Source organism: Agelaius phoeniceus, chromosome 4 (assembly GCF_051311805.1).
Source record: "Agelaius phoeniceus isolate bAgePho1 chromosome 4, bAgePho1.hap1, whole genome shotgun sequence".
NCBI classification, from domain to species: Eukaryota; Metazoa; Chordata; class Aves; order Passeriformes; family Icteridae; genus Agelaius; species Agelaius phoeniceus.
In genome coordinates, this window is record NC_135268.1 from 32,911,109 (window position 1) to 32,930,294 (window position 19,186).

At 35.8% G+C, this 19,186-nt stretch overlaps 1 protein-coding gene across 2 annotated transcripts in view; it reads right to left on the bottom strand.

Annotated features, from left to right (window-relative positions):
• Positions 1-19,186, bottom strand: part of PDGFC (platelet derived growth factor C) — a 123,895-nt gene that overhangs the window by 48,647 nt on the left and 56,062 nt on the right. For both annotated transcript variants that reach the window (XM_054633336.2, XM_077177239.1), the window contains one exon: positions 5,264-5,459. In XM_054633336.2, coding sequence (XP_054489311.2) covers positions 5,264-5,459 — 196 coding nt within the window. The remainder of the gene's footprint in view (positions 1-5,263; positions 5,460-19,186) is intronic.

Below are 19,186 nucleotides of genomic sequence, written 5' to 3' on the forward strand. Positions count from 1 at the left end.
CATTGACTCTACAATGCACCAAGGCAGAACAAGAAAAACAACCTGCCCTAGGGGGCAGGGTGTGGGATGGAGTTTCTTCTGAATAGATGCTGATGCTGATATTGTCCTTTCATGCATGCACTCTCTTGATGCTGCAAGGTGCTTCCATACAAAGGAGCAAAACAGAAGCAAATTTTTTTTACTGAAGCATTAGAAAGTCACTGTTACACATCCATATTTTACTCCACATATTAGACACTGTAATAATAACAAGAAACAAAGTTCCATATGGTGCAAGTAACTCATTGTGTCTTATATTACACAGAAAGGTCTGTTTGGAAAATTACATTAAAAATGTTTAGTCTTTTTATTGTGTTTACTGTAAATTATCACTGGCTAGTATTAATTTGAAACAAATTATGCAAAAAAAAAGGTAAAAAATGCTGCTAAGCAAACATTTTCCTTCTTCACAGGCACAGAAGAAAGACGGTGTGTATATGTTTCCTCTTTAATACACCTTTTTCCGTGTTGTCAGACTAAGTCAAATCTTCTAATTCTTTAATTATTATAAACAATTTCCTAACAACACATTCATTAGGAACCCATATGACTGTTGAAGCAGTCTGCATTACAGCTTCTACCACAGAATCTTGATGTTCCATGAATAGAAGGCAATAATTCAGTCACAACAGATGTGCAGTGAAGGAAAGCAGCCTAAGGATACACAGAAAGGGGAGGTCGTGAATTTAATACATGTGGCACTGAATAATAAAGCATCATCCCAAGAATCCTCAGAGGAAGAATATTCCCAGGATTAAAAAATTAAGTATTGAATTTGACAGGAAGAGGAAAACCAAGTCATACAGATTTTACCCTATGTTAGCACTGATGGCTGCCTTCAGCTTAACTAATTTTCTGCAGGAAAAAGTTCCACAAATTACACATATCAAGCAGACAAGCTTTTAAGTCTCCTTCAAAACATTGTAGGTTAATGCTTTACTTATACATGTAAATGAACAGACTCACATCTGCAGCTGCTAAATGCCTCCCTTCCCCCTAAACTATAGTTGATAATTTAAATTACTAGAGGGATAAAGAGAGTTGGAAATTAGTGTAACCATCCTAAAATGAAGATGTTGCTAAAATGGTATTTATTATTCTACTAGCAGTTAGTTCCACAGCCTTTTACTTGTGCATTTTATTCTTATCACCTTATCTACAGTAATTGCACTTGGGATTTGTGACACATTTCTGTGTTTTATTATATCTAATAAAATTCAGACTGTAATCATCAGATGATTAGAAAGAACAGCTGCAACCACTACTCAGATGAACAACTAGAGCCACTCCATGCACAGGGAGAGAGCAAGTTTGAGACAGGCTCCTGATGGAAGAAAGATTCTTTCCTCTCCCTTTCCTATTCGTGCCTTGCACTGTAATGCTCCAACCAACTCACATCATCAGACTTCCCTTCAAGGTCAAGTGTAATATCTGTGCTCTTGCTGGAAGAAAGCTAAATCTATGTCTTCCTGTCACAGAGGAGTTAATCATAAAGCTGTTATCACTTCATGTTCTTATTGACAGAAAGTAACGAATTTGAACAACAAGCAACAGCTGAGCAGAAGTCAGTTTTTGGTCAAGAAGAGTTATGGCAGCTCCCTGGAAATAGGAGCTGTCTGGCACAGGAGTCTAATGGCTTTATGATTAAAACAGGATTGAGGGGATACGAGCATGAAAATAATGACCTGTCATATCAGCTACCATATCAACAGCAGAAAAACTGTATTTTCATTTCAGGAGAAAGGGCAGGCGTACGCAATCCAAATTCTCAATGCCTCTGCTAGAAATTCACTGCCACTTTTATCATGTAAACAGTACTGCACAGAACACCCAAGAGTTACATCCTTCTCCTTTTCGTTTGGCTGGTTTGAAGGGGGATTTTTTTGCTTGTAACATTTTTCTTTTGCAAGTCACAACTGAAATTATTGTAATATTGCAGAGATTTATATATCCCTACTGTCAACCAATGACCTACACCTCTTCTAGACACATGTATGGATCTAGTTTCCAAAAAATAAGTGGAGTTGGTTGTAGTTCCCTTTGGAAAGGACACAGTGGGATTCTTAACATTTTGTCCAAAGGAAGGATGAAGTGCAGATGAAGTAGAAATATTGTGGAAAAAAAACAAACCAAAAATCAAAAAACATTGACTATTTTTAAAGGAATGAAAACATAATGTGCCTGAATTTCAAGTACATCACCATTGTAAACCGGTATAAAAATCACCTGGTTAAATACAGGCAAAATACCAGAATTTTATTCTAAAAACCCTATAATTTAAATTTACACAGCAATCATACTTAAGACTGCTGAGGATTAGCAGAATGCACTTTAGTGCACTTTAATACAGATGAGGCTGAGTCAGAAGGGCTGGCATTAACAGAATTTTTTGTAAAGCAAATTTGCTACATTAGTAAATACTATAAGTTGAATTGCAAGTAAAAAGTGAGTGGGAAAAAAAAAAAAGCCATGCAGGATCACTTTGATTTGCATTTAGGAAAATATTTGAAGTAGAGCCTAGACTGGTACCTGCAAAAGTCTGTAAAATGTGATATTTGCTCTAGATTAAAAGACTTCACTGAATAGCCTGAAATGTCAGAACTGACTTTGAAGAAATCCAAAGTCAGGTACAGGAAAAAACTTGCCATAGCTTCAGGATACATCTATGACATTTTTTAGTCACCACTACTATTTTATTCCTGTTATAGAACTATATTAAGCAAAAAGCACTTGTAACAACTGGATATGCTTGAGTTTCATTTTTCTCCAAATTATGAGCAATATTTGAATTATGAGATGTAAAAACTGCTAATTATCTTAAGCTGATATACTCCAGAACATTCTCTCATTGGCCCTATGAGCTGACACCACAAGGCACCACAGTCTGCAGAGATGATGGAGAAAGTTCTGGCATTACCCAGAATGAGCAGCTTAAGAAACAGGTGAGAGAGAGACTGAAAACTGTGACAATGCCCACAGCTAGTAAGTCATGATGTTGTCTCATACACTACAGAAGGGAGAAAATGATATCCTGATACACACTGTATGCTGCATAGAAAGTCTAATGTTTCCTGGCTGCAGTTTTTACTTAGTTTCAGTCATATGTCAGAGCCAAAGGTATAGAATTATAAGAGATTAAACTTCATGATGTTTCATTCTGTCCTTTGTCATATAAACTTGCTTTTGGAGAAATGGTTGAGCACTCTACATCAACAGCACTGATTTGTGTGTTTCAAGATGGCAGAAACACAGTATAGTAATAAATACTATGAGATACAGTCAATAAAAAAAACCCTTAGTTTTTCTACAGAAAGTATTGGAAGAAGTATAAATAATAACTCATAAAGAGATATTACTCAGGTGACTGGTAACTTATTTGACCTGTGTAGAATTATTTTACATATTTAATCTGTCTCTTAGTGATTTCCTCAACTTGTTAGTTATTTATACTCCCTTTACATCAAACAAGGCACAATTTCTCTTCCTTTACTGAACTTGCTATTGAAATTAAAGTTCAGAGGAATCCTAGAGTTAAAATCAAAAATATAAATCTTTTCCAGAGAGAAATATAACTCTCCTTTTAATCTTCCAAGCCAAAAAGCCCAGTATTTTTTCAGCAGGACACATATTAGGAATTGCAGTCATACAACTTCCTGGTATCCCTGCACAAATATGGGCATGATAAGATTCTGAGTGACTTGCTACTGTTTCTTAATTTGTCAGTCCTTTTGTATTTAGCATTTGTTTACTTTAAATAAATCTGCTCACAATTAAAATACTATTCTAGTTATTATAAAATATTTTAACTTATCTTCTCTTTTTGCAAGTGGATGAATGAGTCACCCTACCTGGATTTTCTTTTACTTGCCACTTCACTCTGCCATATGCAAAGAAAAGAAAAAGCAAGCTAAGTTTTTACTTGAAGAAAAGACTTAATGTGCAAAGGGAGTGCACTCATTCAAGCAAACCTATGTTTATAGTTGTTAGTATAGTACTGATATGGCCTTGGTAATTACTTCCTTTAGAATTATGAGAAAAAGATATTTATCTATCTGTTATAAACACCTTCTCCCAAACTAAGGAAAAGTGCAAAAATAACCTCTAAAAAATTCAAATTTGTTATTAAAAGTTGATACATGTAAAACCAATGGAATAACAGTTAATTAGAAAAACTGAAAACAAGAATCAAGTCAAATGTGTGTATGATGCACACAAAAATAAAAAACAAACCAGAAAAACAAAAACAACCCAAAAAATTACTTTGAAACAAAAATCTTGCGTGAAGGACTTCTCCAGGAAGACATCAAAGAAGAAAATGCCATTTAAATAACATACTTTATTTAATTTACTGAAGAGTCCAGACAATGTACCACTATTCACACATCAGGACTCTTTATGATGTGTTGCTGAGATGTCAGACAAATATAGGATACAAGAGTTTAGGGTCTCTCCTCTTTCGCCCTCCCACAGGAAATATCATTCCTACTGCCTCACAAAGCATCCAAAACTTTATCAACCACATGGCTTGGTTCAGAACTACATCTGTGCTGATGCCTGTTATGTCACAACTGTTTCTCTCCCAAATTACAAAGCTTTCAGCTGAGAATCCTGGAAGGAAACAGAGATTCCACAAGTCCTACAGAAACCTTTGCCAGTGACTGAGCATGCAGATGCTTATTGAAGTCAGGAGAAAAACAGTACCACTGAAGAATGTCAATTAGCACAGTACTTTAAGTGCTGTTTTTCATGGATAACTTGACAACTTAAGGCCATTAAAATATTGTAGAGTAGTGTGTGGGGGTGTCTAAGCAGCGGTGTAGTACTTTTTGTCATGACCTGAATTCTGCTTCAGGTAACTTACTCACCAGAATTTACTCTGTAAAAATTAGACATTCATCACTCTAACACTCTGTCAATAATATTTTCCCAGATGTCAAAACTTTCACTTGAGAAGGAGATTAAATATATCGCATTTTTGTGTTGTAATATATCTATGGCCTAGATACTGAATGCAGAAGTAAAAATGGGAGCACCACAGAGCTTTCAAGCATGAAAACCTCCCCTAGCACTATAAAAGAAAATAATAAACCAATACTTGAAAAGATCCATTTTATACATAAATTAACATGCAAGTGTCGATTGTGCAAAACTCAAGCAATACTTTTTTTCTTATCTCCAATCACATCCTTTCAAAATTTCCTAAGTGAAAGGGAAAGTAACTTACTTGCAAATGTCATCTTCTGGGTCCTCAAGCCCAAATCTTTCATCAAAAGTAAGTTGTATCCATACGTTTTCATCAAGTGCTACCAATCTCCACACTAGCACAGTGTTGCGTGGGTATGTGTGTGGAAACTTGGGGCTGTGAATACTCCCATTAGTAGTCACAGTAATTATCTTCTCATGGTGAGGGTCCTGCACACCTACAGGAAGGACAGAAAACAAAGGCATCAATACTCATTCCTGCTCCTTTTCCCAAAGTGTCAGTACAGTATGCACAGATAAAGACGTTTTTGTCTTGTTTGTTTTTCTTCATCTGGCAAGAAGTTCTGCTTGAAAAGTCATATAATAACAATAAGACAAGAGTTTTTCTAAAACCTGTATGCTGTCAAATTGGTACTTCAGTCAGTAAATTATAGGAATTCTCAGAGGTAGCTATTAATAAATTTTGTAACAAAATAAGGTCATAGTTTTATACTGGAGATTTTATATTACTTTCTTTTCAGCTATTCATTGGGTTTTTTTCAGTTAGACATTTTACCTTATTTTTCTGACTTTCTTTATAAACAGCATTCTCATGAACATTCATTTGAATTTATAAAAGGCATACATACTTCAATCTACTATGAAAATACACACTGCAATTGTATACCTCAATATAGCCATATATAAGGGTTGACAGCTAAATGAATGTAGTGCAAGAAAAGAAGGCTACAGACACACATTGCTATTTTAAAAGAATTAATCTATAATTAAATATAATTTAAAGTGTGATGAACTTTTGCCTTCTATTATTCTGGACTTGTGCCTTGTACTTTTGGTATGAAAATGGCAAATTTTCTTTTAAGTAGAATAGCTGCTTATATCGAGCTAATGGAGTGTGGTCTTGCCAACATCCACATACACTTGCAAAGGACTGACTGCATGTAATGCAGTAATAAGAAAAAAAGGCATGAAACCAGAATTCCTAATTTAGATACTTCATTGGGTTTTTGTTAAATGAGTCACAAACATTTTTGTATAATGTACAGTCTGTCAGCTGAGAGCTGCTTGCTAAACACAGGAGCCAACAATAATAAAAATTACTTTCCCAGAGATTAGTGCACCAGAGTGCTATTTCCAAAGCATTCAAAGGACCACCATTTCAGATAAACATGTCAAAGTGTGGTATCTGATGACATTATACTTAGTGGTACTTTTTGTTCTTAAAAACATAAACAGAATTAAAAAACATTATATATTTCACAACATATTAAAAAGTGTTTTCTTTTGCATCATCAGGGCACTGATAATAACAGCACTGCAAGTAAGGACTGTAAATAGTCCAGTATCATGAATGAGAAGTCAATAAAAAAGGGGAAAGGAATGAAGACATATCTATTATTTAGTGAACTTCATCTCCAGTACCTTCAAGCTCCTCCATTTGTAATCGAAAAATATCTATTTGCTTTATACACAACAGTGTTACATGAACATATCAAATTTACACACACACCACTTATTCCATTTCAAATATTTGCTTTCACACAGTGGAATTTCTTCTCTTACAAAAGAATTATTTTGTATGACTACAAAGACAAGTAATTGCTGTCATTGGAGAAGGAAGCTTGTTATTTCTCTTCAGATAAGCTGCAATATTCCTTTTTATCTGCTCTACAAAATTTTTACCAGTGTACTTCAAAACTCTATCTTTTTTCTACTGAGTTCATGCATGGTCTGAAAATTGCTTTTGAGTAGACTGAAAATAACAGCTACCTGTGCATGGTTAAAATGAGACTATGGTTTTTGATCTTTGTGGAATGACTTTGCTATTCCCAGCTTTATTTTAGGTATAAATCAGTCCAAGTTACACTAAAAAGGCAGTAACAAGCTCACTCAGATTTACAGCAGTCAGCTGCAGAATTCCAAATCTATATACATTGCTGTTGTGGGCTCTCTGCCTTTCTATGAACAACCATGCTCATCCTGATGACCCTCCACTGTTAAAAAAAAAAAAAGAAAAAAAAGAAAAAAATTATTACTGTAGAAACAGCATTGAAAAACTCTGAAGCATCAGTTTAGGTGAGGATTGAGGTAGACAAGGCACCATCTCAGCCAGGAAACAACTGGGAAATGGGGACCGACAAGGACCAGAACAATGCATTTGCATCTTCAGTAAAAAGCTTCAGCAGACGATGAGCAACTGAGATCAACTTCAGGAGAAAGTCCTGGAAATGAGTCAAAGTAGACAGGAAAAATCCCTGGGCTGACCTAGAGATACGACACGGTTACACTTATTAGGAAAGGACGGCACACACTTAACACAGCCTGAAGTTGAAGAATGAGTCGCCGCAGTCGTCTTTGAAGTGGTACAAGATGCTATCACCAGATTTATACATCCATCAGTGCAGAAAGTCTGCCCCTGAAATTACAAGATTCCAGGCATTCTGAAAGCACGGCAGTGCCTAACCCTTCCACCCATGTAGTAATGCAGATGAAAAACCACAGTATCACCAAACAGATCAGTAGATGCCACTGTAAACTGAAATTAAACCCACCGACTAGACAAGCTCATTCCTGCCTACTTCAAAGTAAGTCTCTTCCCCCATGGGCACAACACATTTCACAAAGATCAGCACTGACACTTTTTAAATATAGCAAATACCTCTTTCTTAGTACATTGTAATCTCTACATTTTAGCAAGGGTCATGGTTAAAACTCAGACAAATTGCATGCAGTTCAGGAGACAGAAGAGGAACTGCAGAAGAAGAGAGGAGCACCATGGGTGGAATAATGACCTCAGCACTGATTCACTTAAAAGGCCACACAGTACTGGAAAAATTAGTTTTTAAATCCTTTTGTTAAAACTACACTTTTCCCACAACAGGACAACTTATCACAGTTGCTAATCAATAGTACTGCTAATCACACAGTCTTAATATATATTATTTGGTTAATTTCATCTGATAGCCCTAAATTATCAAAAACAACTTTTAGGCCTTCAGAAAGAACATTAGCTCATGGGTGGTTATCACTGCTTAAAAAAAATAAAGCCAAATCCAAACATAAAAAAGTCTGAACTCCAAATATTTACCAATAAATATTAGAAATTTTTCAGATATACAGAAATGTTGCAGTTTGTGAATCTTCTCTCAAAATGTGCCAGTAACTATTTGGTCATTACCACAGAACTTGAGTGGGAAACAGGATTTTTTTAATTAATTGAAAGGATTTCCAGACAGCATTCCCATATAATTTTTACAACACACCCATCTGTACAGAAACTGAGATTTTGTAAAAGAAATTCTTTAAAATTTAACATAACATGCTATTTCTTCCTCTTTCACCAGAATCTCAAGAAGCACTAAGCCTGCATTCAAAAGCAGTAACTCAAGCCATGCAGGGGTACCTCTTTCTGTCCTGTCTCTGATTCAGTTGCCTCCAGGCACTTCTTAGCTATTATTTGAATACAACAGTCAAAAGAAATTTAACTCTTTTTGCCAGGCACAAAAGAAAAACTGGAAAATCATCTATTACTGGCAGAAATTGAAGACCAATACCTCTGTTCTATATTGTTTGCACATAAAAAGGCTATCAGGGCAAAGTCACTCAAAGCCATACAAATGCTGCTATGCAGAGACCTCTGGAGACCCCCAGTCCCAGCTCCTGCTTAGGTCACAGCTCCTGCTCACACCAGAGCAGCTCAGTCATTGGAGGGTTGGCATTTTCTAGACAATGCTCAAAGCCCCTCACACATGGAAACTCCACAGTGCCTTGGGATAACTTGTTCCATTGCTGCACTGCCTCTCTAGGTAAGATGTTTTTTCTTATATTAAATTTGATCCTCTCAAGCTGCAATTTTTTAGTCATGATTCTTTTTTTGGTTTGTGGGACTTTTTTGTTTATTTGGTTTGGTTTTTTTGGGGAGGTAAAGGTTGGGTTTTTGGATTTTTTGGTTATTTTTTGTTGTCTTTTTTTTTTGTTGGGGTTTTTTGTTTGGTTCTGGGATTTTTTGATGTTGCTGGTTTTGGTGGTTTTTTGGGTTTTATTTGTTTTGTTTTGGGTTGTTTTTTTTTTTTTGTTGCCTTTTGAGTTTTTTTCAGGATTCATTCTGGTATTACCAGGAAGAGTTTAACTTGTCCATCCCTTGCAACTGCTCTTCAGGCAATTGGGGGCCTGCTATGGCTGCCTCACAACCTTCTCTTCTCCTCAGAAAAAACAAGCCCAGACTCCTGACTGTCCATCACTGCCTGCCACCAGCCAGCTGAGCCTTCAAGCCTGGTCATCCAGCCAGTGTTCAACCTAACTAAGCAAGCAGTCTACGCTTCCCAAACTTTTGCTCAAGTTGCACAAGAAATGTTTTTGAAGATCACAGGGTTTGCTTTCATCATCAACTTTTCCAGTTGATGATGACTAAGAAAAAGAAAAGTTAATACTGACTTGCTGTATCTCCCAAGAGAGCTTCCCTAAGCAGTGTGGTCTGCAGCTTTTCTGGGATACATTTCTTGAGTTGGATCTTCTGTGAATTTTCCATTTTCACTTGCTTCTATGATACAGCTACCTATTTTTTAAGTCTTGACATGATTCTTCAAGTATTAGCAAGAAATTAGAAAGAGAGATGAACACTACCCACAGTACACACACATGCATGATCTGTCAACATCACAGCATGATAAATTAAACCTCTAACTAGAAATCTGATCATTTGCACAGTTACATGTTACCCCAAATTAGAAAATTTAAGAAATGCAATTTATAAAGTATCATATGGATATAAAGTAACAAAGTAGGAACATGTAAGATAAATATTACATTTTGTTTACATTACTCCTCCCTCTGACACATACTTAACTCACACACTTGGAAAGACGTGAAAACATTCTAGTTCACACAACTCAAGATGAATGTATAGAAGAACTGTATTTGCTTTTTTTAAATCCTACAATTTAACCTATTCCTTTTTTCTTCAGTTACTATTTTGAGTTCAAACTTGTACTGTTACCTTAGGCACTGAATATCATACACTATTTGACTGCTGGCTAAAGATCTTTCTGCCTTTCACATTATGTTAAAGACTGAACACAGATGAAGTGAGCAGAGAAGAAAAAGTTCTCTAACTGATCTTCAGGAACCCTCAGTTTTGGCAGCTGGCCCAACGGGGAAGGACAAAAGGAAGAAAAAGAAAGGGAGGACAGAGGAGTGGAGGGGGGGGAAGACATCAATGGGTGACAGAGCATGGAACTGCAGTAACAGATTTACTAAAGTTTCCACACAGCTGTGTTATTTAATGTCCTGCAGAAGATAATAATGACTAATCAGAAAGTAACAAACCTTTTTTGATTCCAAATTGCATCAAGAAACAGAAGTGAATTTATACTTTTACTTTACAAGCTCATACTTTATAACCTTCAAGTATTCTGCCAGCACTTTGCCTCGTACTCTGGCTTCTGCTCAAAGAAGAGAACAGCAATTAAACAGGGGTGGTTTTTTGGTGGGGTTTTCTTGGTAGGTTTTTTTTTGGTTGGTTGGTTGGTTGGTTGGCTGGTTGTTGTTGTGGGTTTTTCTTTTTTCCTGCACAGTAAATCTCCTTGCATTAAAAGTAACCTCTTTTGAGATCTGTTTTCAGACCAAATTCTTTTGGAAGGCAGTCTTGGTCCTGAACTTCTCAATATCTTTTAAAACTAGATAAATACTACATTTTAGCCAAGATAAAGAATTCCTACTGCTAAATATTAGATGAGGTAACTTTTTGCTGTTATCACATGCTCAAAGATGTAATTATGGTAGAGTGTTTCAATAAGCATTTATTCCAATGTCCACAGGTAAAGTCTTGGCTACATTGGCATCAATATTAAAGCCCCTGCTGACCTGAATATGAAAGGAATTCCATCTACGCTAAATATATAAACCTGTTAGAATTTTTTTATAGTGGACTGATAATAATATGATCTGCTTTCTTTATCCTGAAAAAAACAGGATTATTATGAATTGCATATTCATAAGACAAATACATACACCGGTCATTCAAAAATTACCAAAGTAGTCTGTAATACAAAAATTAGCAGGTAAAGTTATTGTAAACATCCTTCTTTTCTCTTATGGATAAAATAAATACCAAGCTCATGCTTTTGATTTTTTTTTTTTTTTGCCTTTTTCTTGTCTCAGTGGTTTTTTGTCTAGTAAAATTATTATGCAGTAACCATCACAGAACAGTCTCTAGTCAAGGATTTCTCCCTGTCTCTGTCCTCTAGCTTGAGTGACCGGAGTCGTCTTAGACAGAAGAAGCATCACTTAAGGAAAGAAAATTCTGGCCTCTTCCTAAGACCAATGCTATTAATATATTTATCAAAATAATCCACAATTACGATTTTTTATTTCTGGAGGTGCAAAGCTATAAAAAGAAAAGGATATCAAATGTCCAACAGAAAGTGTTTTAGAAGTTTTAAAGGCACTATATTATAGTTACTTCCATTCCTTTTCTTTTTTTTTTTTTTTACTTTGAATGATTTACAATTCATTTACATTTGTGGTCTCTGAATGTCAAAGCCATACCTGAAAGTGTGATGACAAAAACAGAGCCACAACAAAATGAATGGAGAAAGGGTGGAAAAGAGAGAAAGAGAGGAGAAGAAGAGGGAAACAAGGTAAAACCCATCATTCTGAGTAGATCACTCCCCCTACTATGACAAGGACTGGCAGATAGTAAACAGCTCTATGATCAACAATATGCAGGGCAGACAACAAATGTAATCAGCCTAAATACCTGGCCTTCACTCTTCAACATATGAGCTCTTCATGACTTCATCTTCCTGCAACAAGACCACTCTTGACATTTTTCTTTTCTGCTATATTTCAGAGCATCAATCTGCTACATATTTTTTTTATATTTTCCTATTTTCTCTTGCCCTAAAGAAAGGGGAAGCATTTTAGGTAATCTCCACTCAAAAGTCCCTCTCTGCAAAATGATTTCAATTGAAAACTGTTGAAGCAGAAGCAAACCATAACAGTATGCAGGGACAGTTCCATTTTCCAGCGTCATCTCATGGAAGGCTAGAACATCAGGTTCAGTCTCCTTTAATAATGAACAGGTAAAATGTGTGGTCCTGAATGGTAACAAAACTCAGGAAGGAAAAGGCTTTTGAAAACTACCCACTTTAGTTTTAACTTTTAACTTAACACTTTGTTTTAACAAAAATGGCATGGGATAGAAGGAACTGCAAATCTCCTTGGAAAAGTACAACTTGCTCTACATGAAAAATCTCAGTAGAAAAGACCTGCAGGAACATTTAATGCTGAGAGGGACTAGGAAGCAAACACAAACAGTTAACCAGGAAACCAGGAAAAGGTTTGCTCAGCTGGAGATATTTACATCTACTAAGAGATAACAAAGTTATTTATTTAGTTTATAAAGAAGAGGAAAAAAAAGTATTTTTAAACTCTCACGTGTTTGGGAGGTTTGGGTGAAGAAATATTAGTCCTTTCAAATCTGTAATCTTTCCAGTTCTGTTACTAAAAATAATTGTTTCTTTTTTTCCTATGGGAACTGATTTAGAAAAGTTTTGAAAAACATAATTTAATTCTGACATGTAAACAAACATCAACAGGAAGTACAACTATAAATAGTATCTACAGCAACAACAGAAACACGAGTGAATATGAAAATAATCACATATAAATGTTCGAGCCCAGTGCTTCCAATTTGTTTTCAATTTTATTACGACAGTGCTTAGAAGCTACATCCAAAATTAGCTTTGTTAGTACTGGAGACCACACACATGCCCACACAGAATCAGCCAGCCTGTCTTGGAAAGCTGTACATACCAGTCGAGATAGGATGGGACAGGGAAACAGAGCAGTACTTCCCTGATTTTCCAGACTGTGCAAGGCACAGAGTGGTTACAAGTGCAAGAAGATAACTTCAACAAAACAGTGAAATGAACCTGGATTTCCTTTCATCTCTGTTAAAAGCATTAGTTTCAATGCCATATATTAAAACCTGCTTGTAGCTCATTTCTTAATACTAGCTATGGCTCTTCATGTGCTTTTAAATTCATGTGATTCATGTCCTTTATAGAAAAAAATCTTTAAAAATTCTTTAAAATCCAAATAATTTGAAACTTGCACTTCTTGATCTTAAGTCAGACTTTGCTGAAAAGCAAGGCTTAATTTTATTATGCCCCTTTTCTTTATGGTGCCTTCAGTTTATATTGTGCAGCACTTGTTAAGAGCAGATACTAGTAAACATTTGGGAAAAAGATTATCCATGGTCCATGTGGAATTCAGTCTGAATAAATAGACTCTATGGATACGGAATGTGTTAAACAACTCTCTCTCATTTTAGGTATTATTCAGAATGAAAAAAATAATCCTAGACTGATCATGTTTCAATAGGTGGAAAGATTAAAAAAGAAAAGATAAAACTACCACCCTAATCTTTAGAAACACCAGCCCTGATATGCTTTGGTTTGCTGTTTGCATTGTTTTGCTATTTGTATGGATTTTATCTTTTTAATTCTTTACACAGTGGAGTATGTTATAAATACAGCAATTCATTTATGAAGATCATCAGTAATAGTCCAAGTTCTGAAAAAAAAAGTGCTACCCAGTACCATATTGAAAAGCATTACTGTAAATACTTTTAGCCAGAAAACTACAGTGATGAAGTCCTGTAAGAGGAGACATAAAAGGAAACCAGAGCTTGAAGGGTTTGTGCACTACAAATGAAGGCAGGAATGCAGCACATGTAGGGCTAGTTTTACCTAGTTTACTCTTGCTAGTTTAGCAAGAGTAACTATAAGAATGAAGCCCATGTGGCATTCAGTTCACTATCAAAAATGCAGAGGGTCCTAAGCAAAACTCTTAGTACAGAAGTGACATTGCTACTGGAAACTCTAAAAACCAGCTGATAAGTCCCAGGCTTATCTCACATACACACAATTTGTACCTCCAGCATATTATTGTGTTAAAAAGGCAAGAGAAACAAAGAAAATATTATAAAGAAATCATTTGGCATCTCTTTATCTATTTTTTGAACTAGACTACACTATACTTCCAAATTCAGAGACACAAAAATGTTACATCTTTAATGTCCATTTAAGCAAAAAAATATTTTATCTAGTGTTAGCCTGTTAAAACAGAGCTTTTGGAATAATATTCTGTCTTCATCTTATTAAAATTTGATTCCTAGAAGATGATTTCACAGGAAGCAGTCATGTATTATCAATACAGATCTGCAGAGATTAATGCAATGCAACTGTTATTGAACTGGAAGACCTTCAGGCAGACAGAACTCAGTAAAAATCAAAATTGAAACATTCATTCCTGATGTCTTTGAAAGGAAGGTTAAATCATGCAACACTTAACAGTATTTGCATGTGTGGAAGAAATTGAGAAAGGAAGCACAAATCCAGGTACAGCAGACAGTCTGTTGATCAGCAAGGACAAAATGGGAAAGTTTTGTAGAGTATAAAAATACCATATGGAAAACTAATACTTTTTACAACCCTGTTATCATGCATCTCTGGTCCTGCTAGTTATTGAACTCGTGAATACATGAAAACCAGAATCTGCTTTTATAGACAGGCCACAATGACAAGAATCTGATATTTAGACAAATTGATGAGAATTTTCCTAGGACAGAAAGATTTTCTACTTTCAGGGAGAGAACTCTTGCCATTCTCTGAAAATAAGTGAAACACTTTTCCTTTTCAGGTAATTGCAAGTGGTACGAGCCTAACTGGTCATTCAGTCCTTACTCTTCAGGGAAGACAGATGAACAATAACATCACATGTCCAAACAATTTATCCTTATTTTCCTGTGACCTTTGCATTTTTCCAAAGACCATAAAGGCATAATGGAGTATCAATAAGATACCTGTATTCCATAGGCTAGTGGGTATAAAATACCAAAGGCACATGGTATTTTATGTAAAAAACACTTCAAAAAGACCCTTTTGCTAATCTAGTATAGCAAGTGTCTTTAAGGAGGACTGACAGCAGGGCCCAAGCCCCATCAGTCACAATTTATGCCACTGAAAAGGTTATATGCAGTGCTGCAGTCTTCTGAAGCATATTGATACACTGATTTAGGCATTACTCCCCAGAGCTGCCAACGTCCACCTATTTCCCATGTTAATTTATGATTTTATTTGTTCACAAATAAGTTGGGATTTTTTTCACACAATAAAACTTTCTGTACTGACAGACACAGATTCCCTGGAAAGCACTGCATTTGACCTGAGGCCATGGAACAGGCTTCCAAAATTGATTGATAGCACTGGGATTACAGGTGTGTAGTTGGTTAGAAGTGTGTAATATCACAGGGTGGAAACAATCCTCTCAAGTGCCTTCAATCCCAACCTCAACAGAGGTAGATAAAGGAAGCTGGAAACAGGCAGAAACCCATCTGTCCACCAATAAATAAGACCTGCTTTCCTGATAATTTATCCTAGGTGAACAGTAAACTAGGTTAGGATACTTAATGAAAACCACTTTACAATCTCTTCACTCACATTTGGAAGGGGCTTTGGATGCCAGTTTGTAATGCCATTAGAACTCCTTGGGGAGAAAGGTAGAACTATTTATTTCACAGGCAAAGAAGCACACTTTTTAAGAGCAGTTTGGACAAGTTGAATTCAAAGTTCACATCATATCACATGAGTCTCAAGACAAGATGGAAATTAAATTCCAGAACTCTGTTTACCAAAGAGAAGGTAAATAGAAATAATTTTCCCATAGTTACACTTGGAGTCACTACAGAATGATTCAAGTGTTAATCCCTGTGCTGTAATTGTAAGAGTTATTTCTATTTTAAAATAGAAGAAAACTATAGTAATTTCAATTAAATGAAATTGTGCCTTATATTAATGCACTGCATTTTTCCAGGGCATAGCAGCAAGTTACTATATGAAAGAGAACAGCTTTTGTAAAGATTCACATCTCAATGCATGCTTCATTTATAATTTTATGCCTAAGAATTCCAATGCATCTCCAACAGAAGGTATTTATCAACAGCTTCAACACTAATAGGTGAAACTAGCAATTCAACTGCAAAACAAACAAGATAGGAATATCAAGCCCTCAAGCTTACGCCTTCACATAAATTAGTAGGAACAAAACAATTAATACATGCTTAATCTAATCCAGCACTGCAATTAAGGGGATGTCTGAATCACTTGGTGATAAATGCTCTGCAGTAACTAAACATATATATATTACACATGATGGCTGAAGAAGAAAGTCAATATTTCTCATATCTAATCAGTTTCCCTCTGCAGAATTTTAGCAACATCAGTGTCTACAGACTTTGATGGTCCATAATGTTGTTTACTCAGTCCACCATACCATTGCATGAAAAAGAATTCCATACACATACAACGCTTAAGATGAATCTGAAGATTGTTAATTAATAGCTTATTGAAATTTTTATCCATGCTAATATTTTTTTCTTATTTCTAGGCATGTTAGCAGAAGTCTATTTTATTAAAAATAGCACAGTTAAAAAAAATAATAAGTAGAAAGGTCCAAAGTGCTATGGCAGATGTTTTGTTTGAAATTGAAATCTTGAAGTTAAGATTATAATATGCCACAGGTAAAGTATTATCTGCACATCAAAGCATCACTGCTATAAAGAAAAATGAAGCACCAGATGCCAAGTGTTGACTACCTCCACTATGAAGCTGAAAAAGAACCAAAGACTCCTGAATGAAAATCAACTGAGAATGTTTAGGATTTGCAGGTAGGTGAGGGTGGTCTTGTTGCTTTAGTTCCTGGTTGTTTTAGAGTTTTTTGAAACAGCATATTAACATGTTTTAAATTTTTCAGGTCTTCTGTAAAAGCAGAAAAGTTACATTATCACATTAGCTAATCTGACTTGATGATTGCTGATTTCACTCTTTTAAGACTCCTTACTCACTGACTCAATTTGAGGAAAGTAATTGATTTATCTTTAGCTGGTTGCAATTTAAATTAACACCATTTGTTTTTTTAGTCTCCAGATAAAGAAGTTTTCTTCTGATAACATTATTCCTTCAGATTCTTTTAAAACATGGGCATCATATACCATTTCTTTTAAGATGCTCAAAAAAGCAAGGGTCAAGAATTATTTCTTTTAATCTAGAGATGTCTTAAGTTCACCTCACTCTAGGTTGAGGTCTTCAGAAGAAGCAGAAAGAGGAGGATTGGTATTTAATGGTATCATCTATTTGCATAGAACTGAATGCAACTGAAATACTTGATTTCACAGCAAGTTTAGGAGATTCTCTGCAATGAGGAAAGTTTTCAAAATAACTTTTAAGTTGAGGTGTTACTGTTCAAAGAATAGTGCAGGACCATGAGCACTAAAAACCCACTTTAAAACATGTCTTCTCTTTTAAACCTAACAAATACAGACTTGCTAACAGATATACATTCCTTCATAGGGTACTAACTTTATTCTGGTTTCAAATTCATTATTTTGTATATTTTAGAGAGAATTAAAGCTCGCTCTATTAAAAGTAATTAGACTAATTCCTTTTAGATTATCAGCAGGATACACCCAATACAAAGACCTGATGGTTTTAATTATTATTTTAAAAAAATACCCATGTACAGAACTTTCACCTAAACTATTTAAACATTCTTATATGAAGAGCAGGATGACTTATGAATCATCCATTATTATGAATTATGACATGCATACATACACAGGCATTTACGGAAGAACTGGTGAAAAAATATAAATTCTTCCATCACTTAAAACTATTTGTTACTTTACAGTTCAGCAGAAGTAGTTATGTGATGTCTTTTCAGATTTAATGCTGTTGTTAAAAAAAAAAAAAGAGTTTTCTTGGATGGGGATCTCATCCTAATCTTTTAATTTTTAATGGTATGTCTAATTACTGCTAAGTGCACTTCTGGAAGTAACATCAAATCTACTTGTAAGACCCAGGGAATTAACAGCACAAGGGAAAGTGAGAAAATAATTAAAAGGAGTAACAACAAAATAAGTCATCATCTCATTTTGAAATCGGCCAAATCTGATGAAGGCTAAAGTGATCACATACTCTCAGCTCATGGGAATGCACATTTGCCTCTGGAAGATTCTTGTTGTACCAAATTGGAAGAGGAGAGCAGAAATTGTTTCTGCTATCTTTGAAGCTGCAGGCCTAAAACTCATAAAGATGAAAGTCTTTGTGCCCACTTCAGAAGGGATGGATGTGAAATATATCAAATATCAGAGGCATTAATGAAGTCAACAGTGCTAACAGCTGAATTAAAACAAGTCCATACCATTAGAATCATTACTAGCAGAAAGAAAAATTAAGGGTAGAAATTAAAAATGTGCCAGATTCAGACTAGCACAGTTCCAGGGATTTTTCAAATTACAGGCCAAGGATGTCCTCGGATCAGAACTAACCAGTCTTGGAAGGGAAAGGTCAAAAAAAAGAAAGGTCCAGTTCAACAGAGACTTTGAGAGATGTTAAACAGACGTTAAGAGTAACAAAAAGAACAGGGAAAAAAATCTCACCACCAGCATCAGAAGTGTTTCCACACATCAGGAGAACAGAAAGTGCCCTCTTCTCCTCTCACAAGCTGGATTTCCCGTTGGCTCCATTATTCTATCCCAGCTTCCTGCAGCTGTGAGCATCCCCACAGCGGGGCCCTTCCGTGGGGTGCAGGGGGTGATGCCAGCCCCGGGACAGCCCCGCTCCTGCTGCTTCCTCTGCCATCCTCACTGCAGTCAGGCCTGGCACCAGCTGCATCCAGGGCAATTGTGGCTTTGAGGCAGCTCACATGTCTTAGCAGCACCACCTATGCACAACATCAGAGAGCCACTAATATCTTATAGCCACTGGTCAGTAACCACTGGCCAATACCTTCCTTTTCACACTCTGGTAGAGAGCAATGCCTTTAAGTTTGCTGGCTGGAGCTAACAGAAGCCCTCCTTGATACAGGCATCCATTCCCACGAG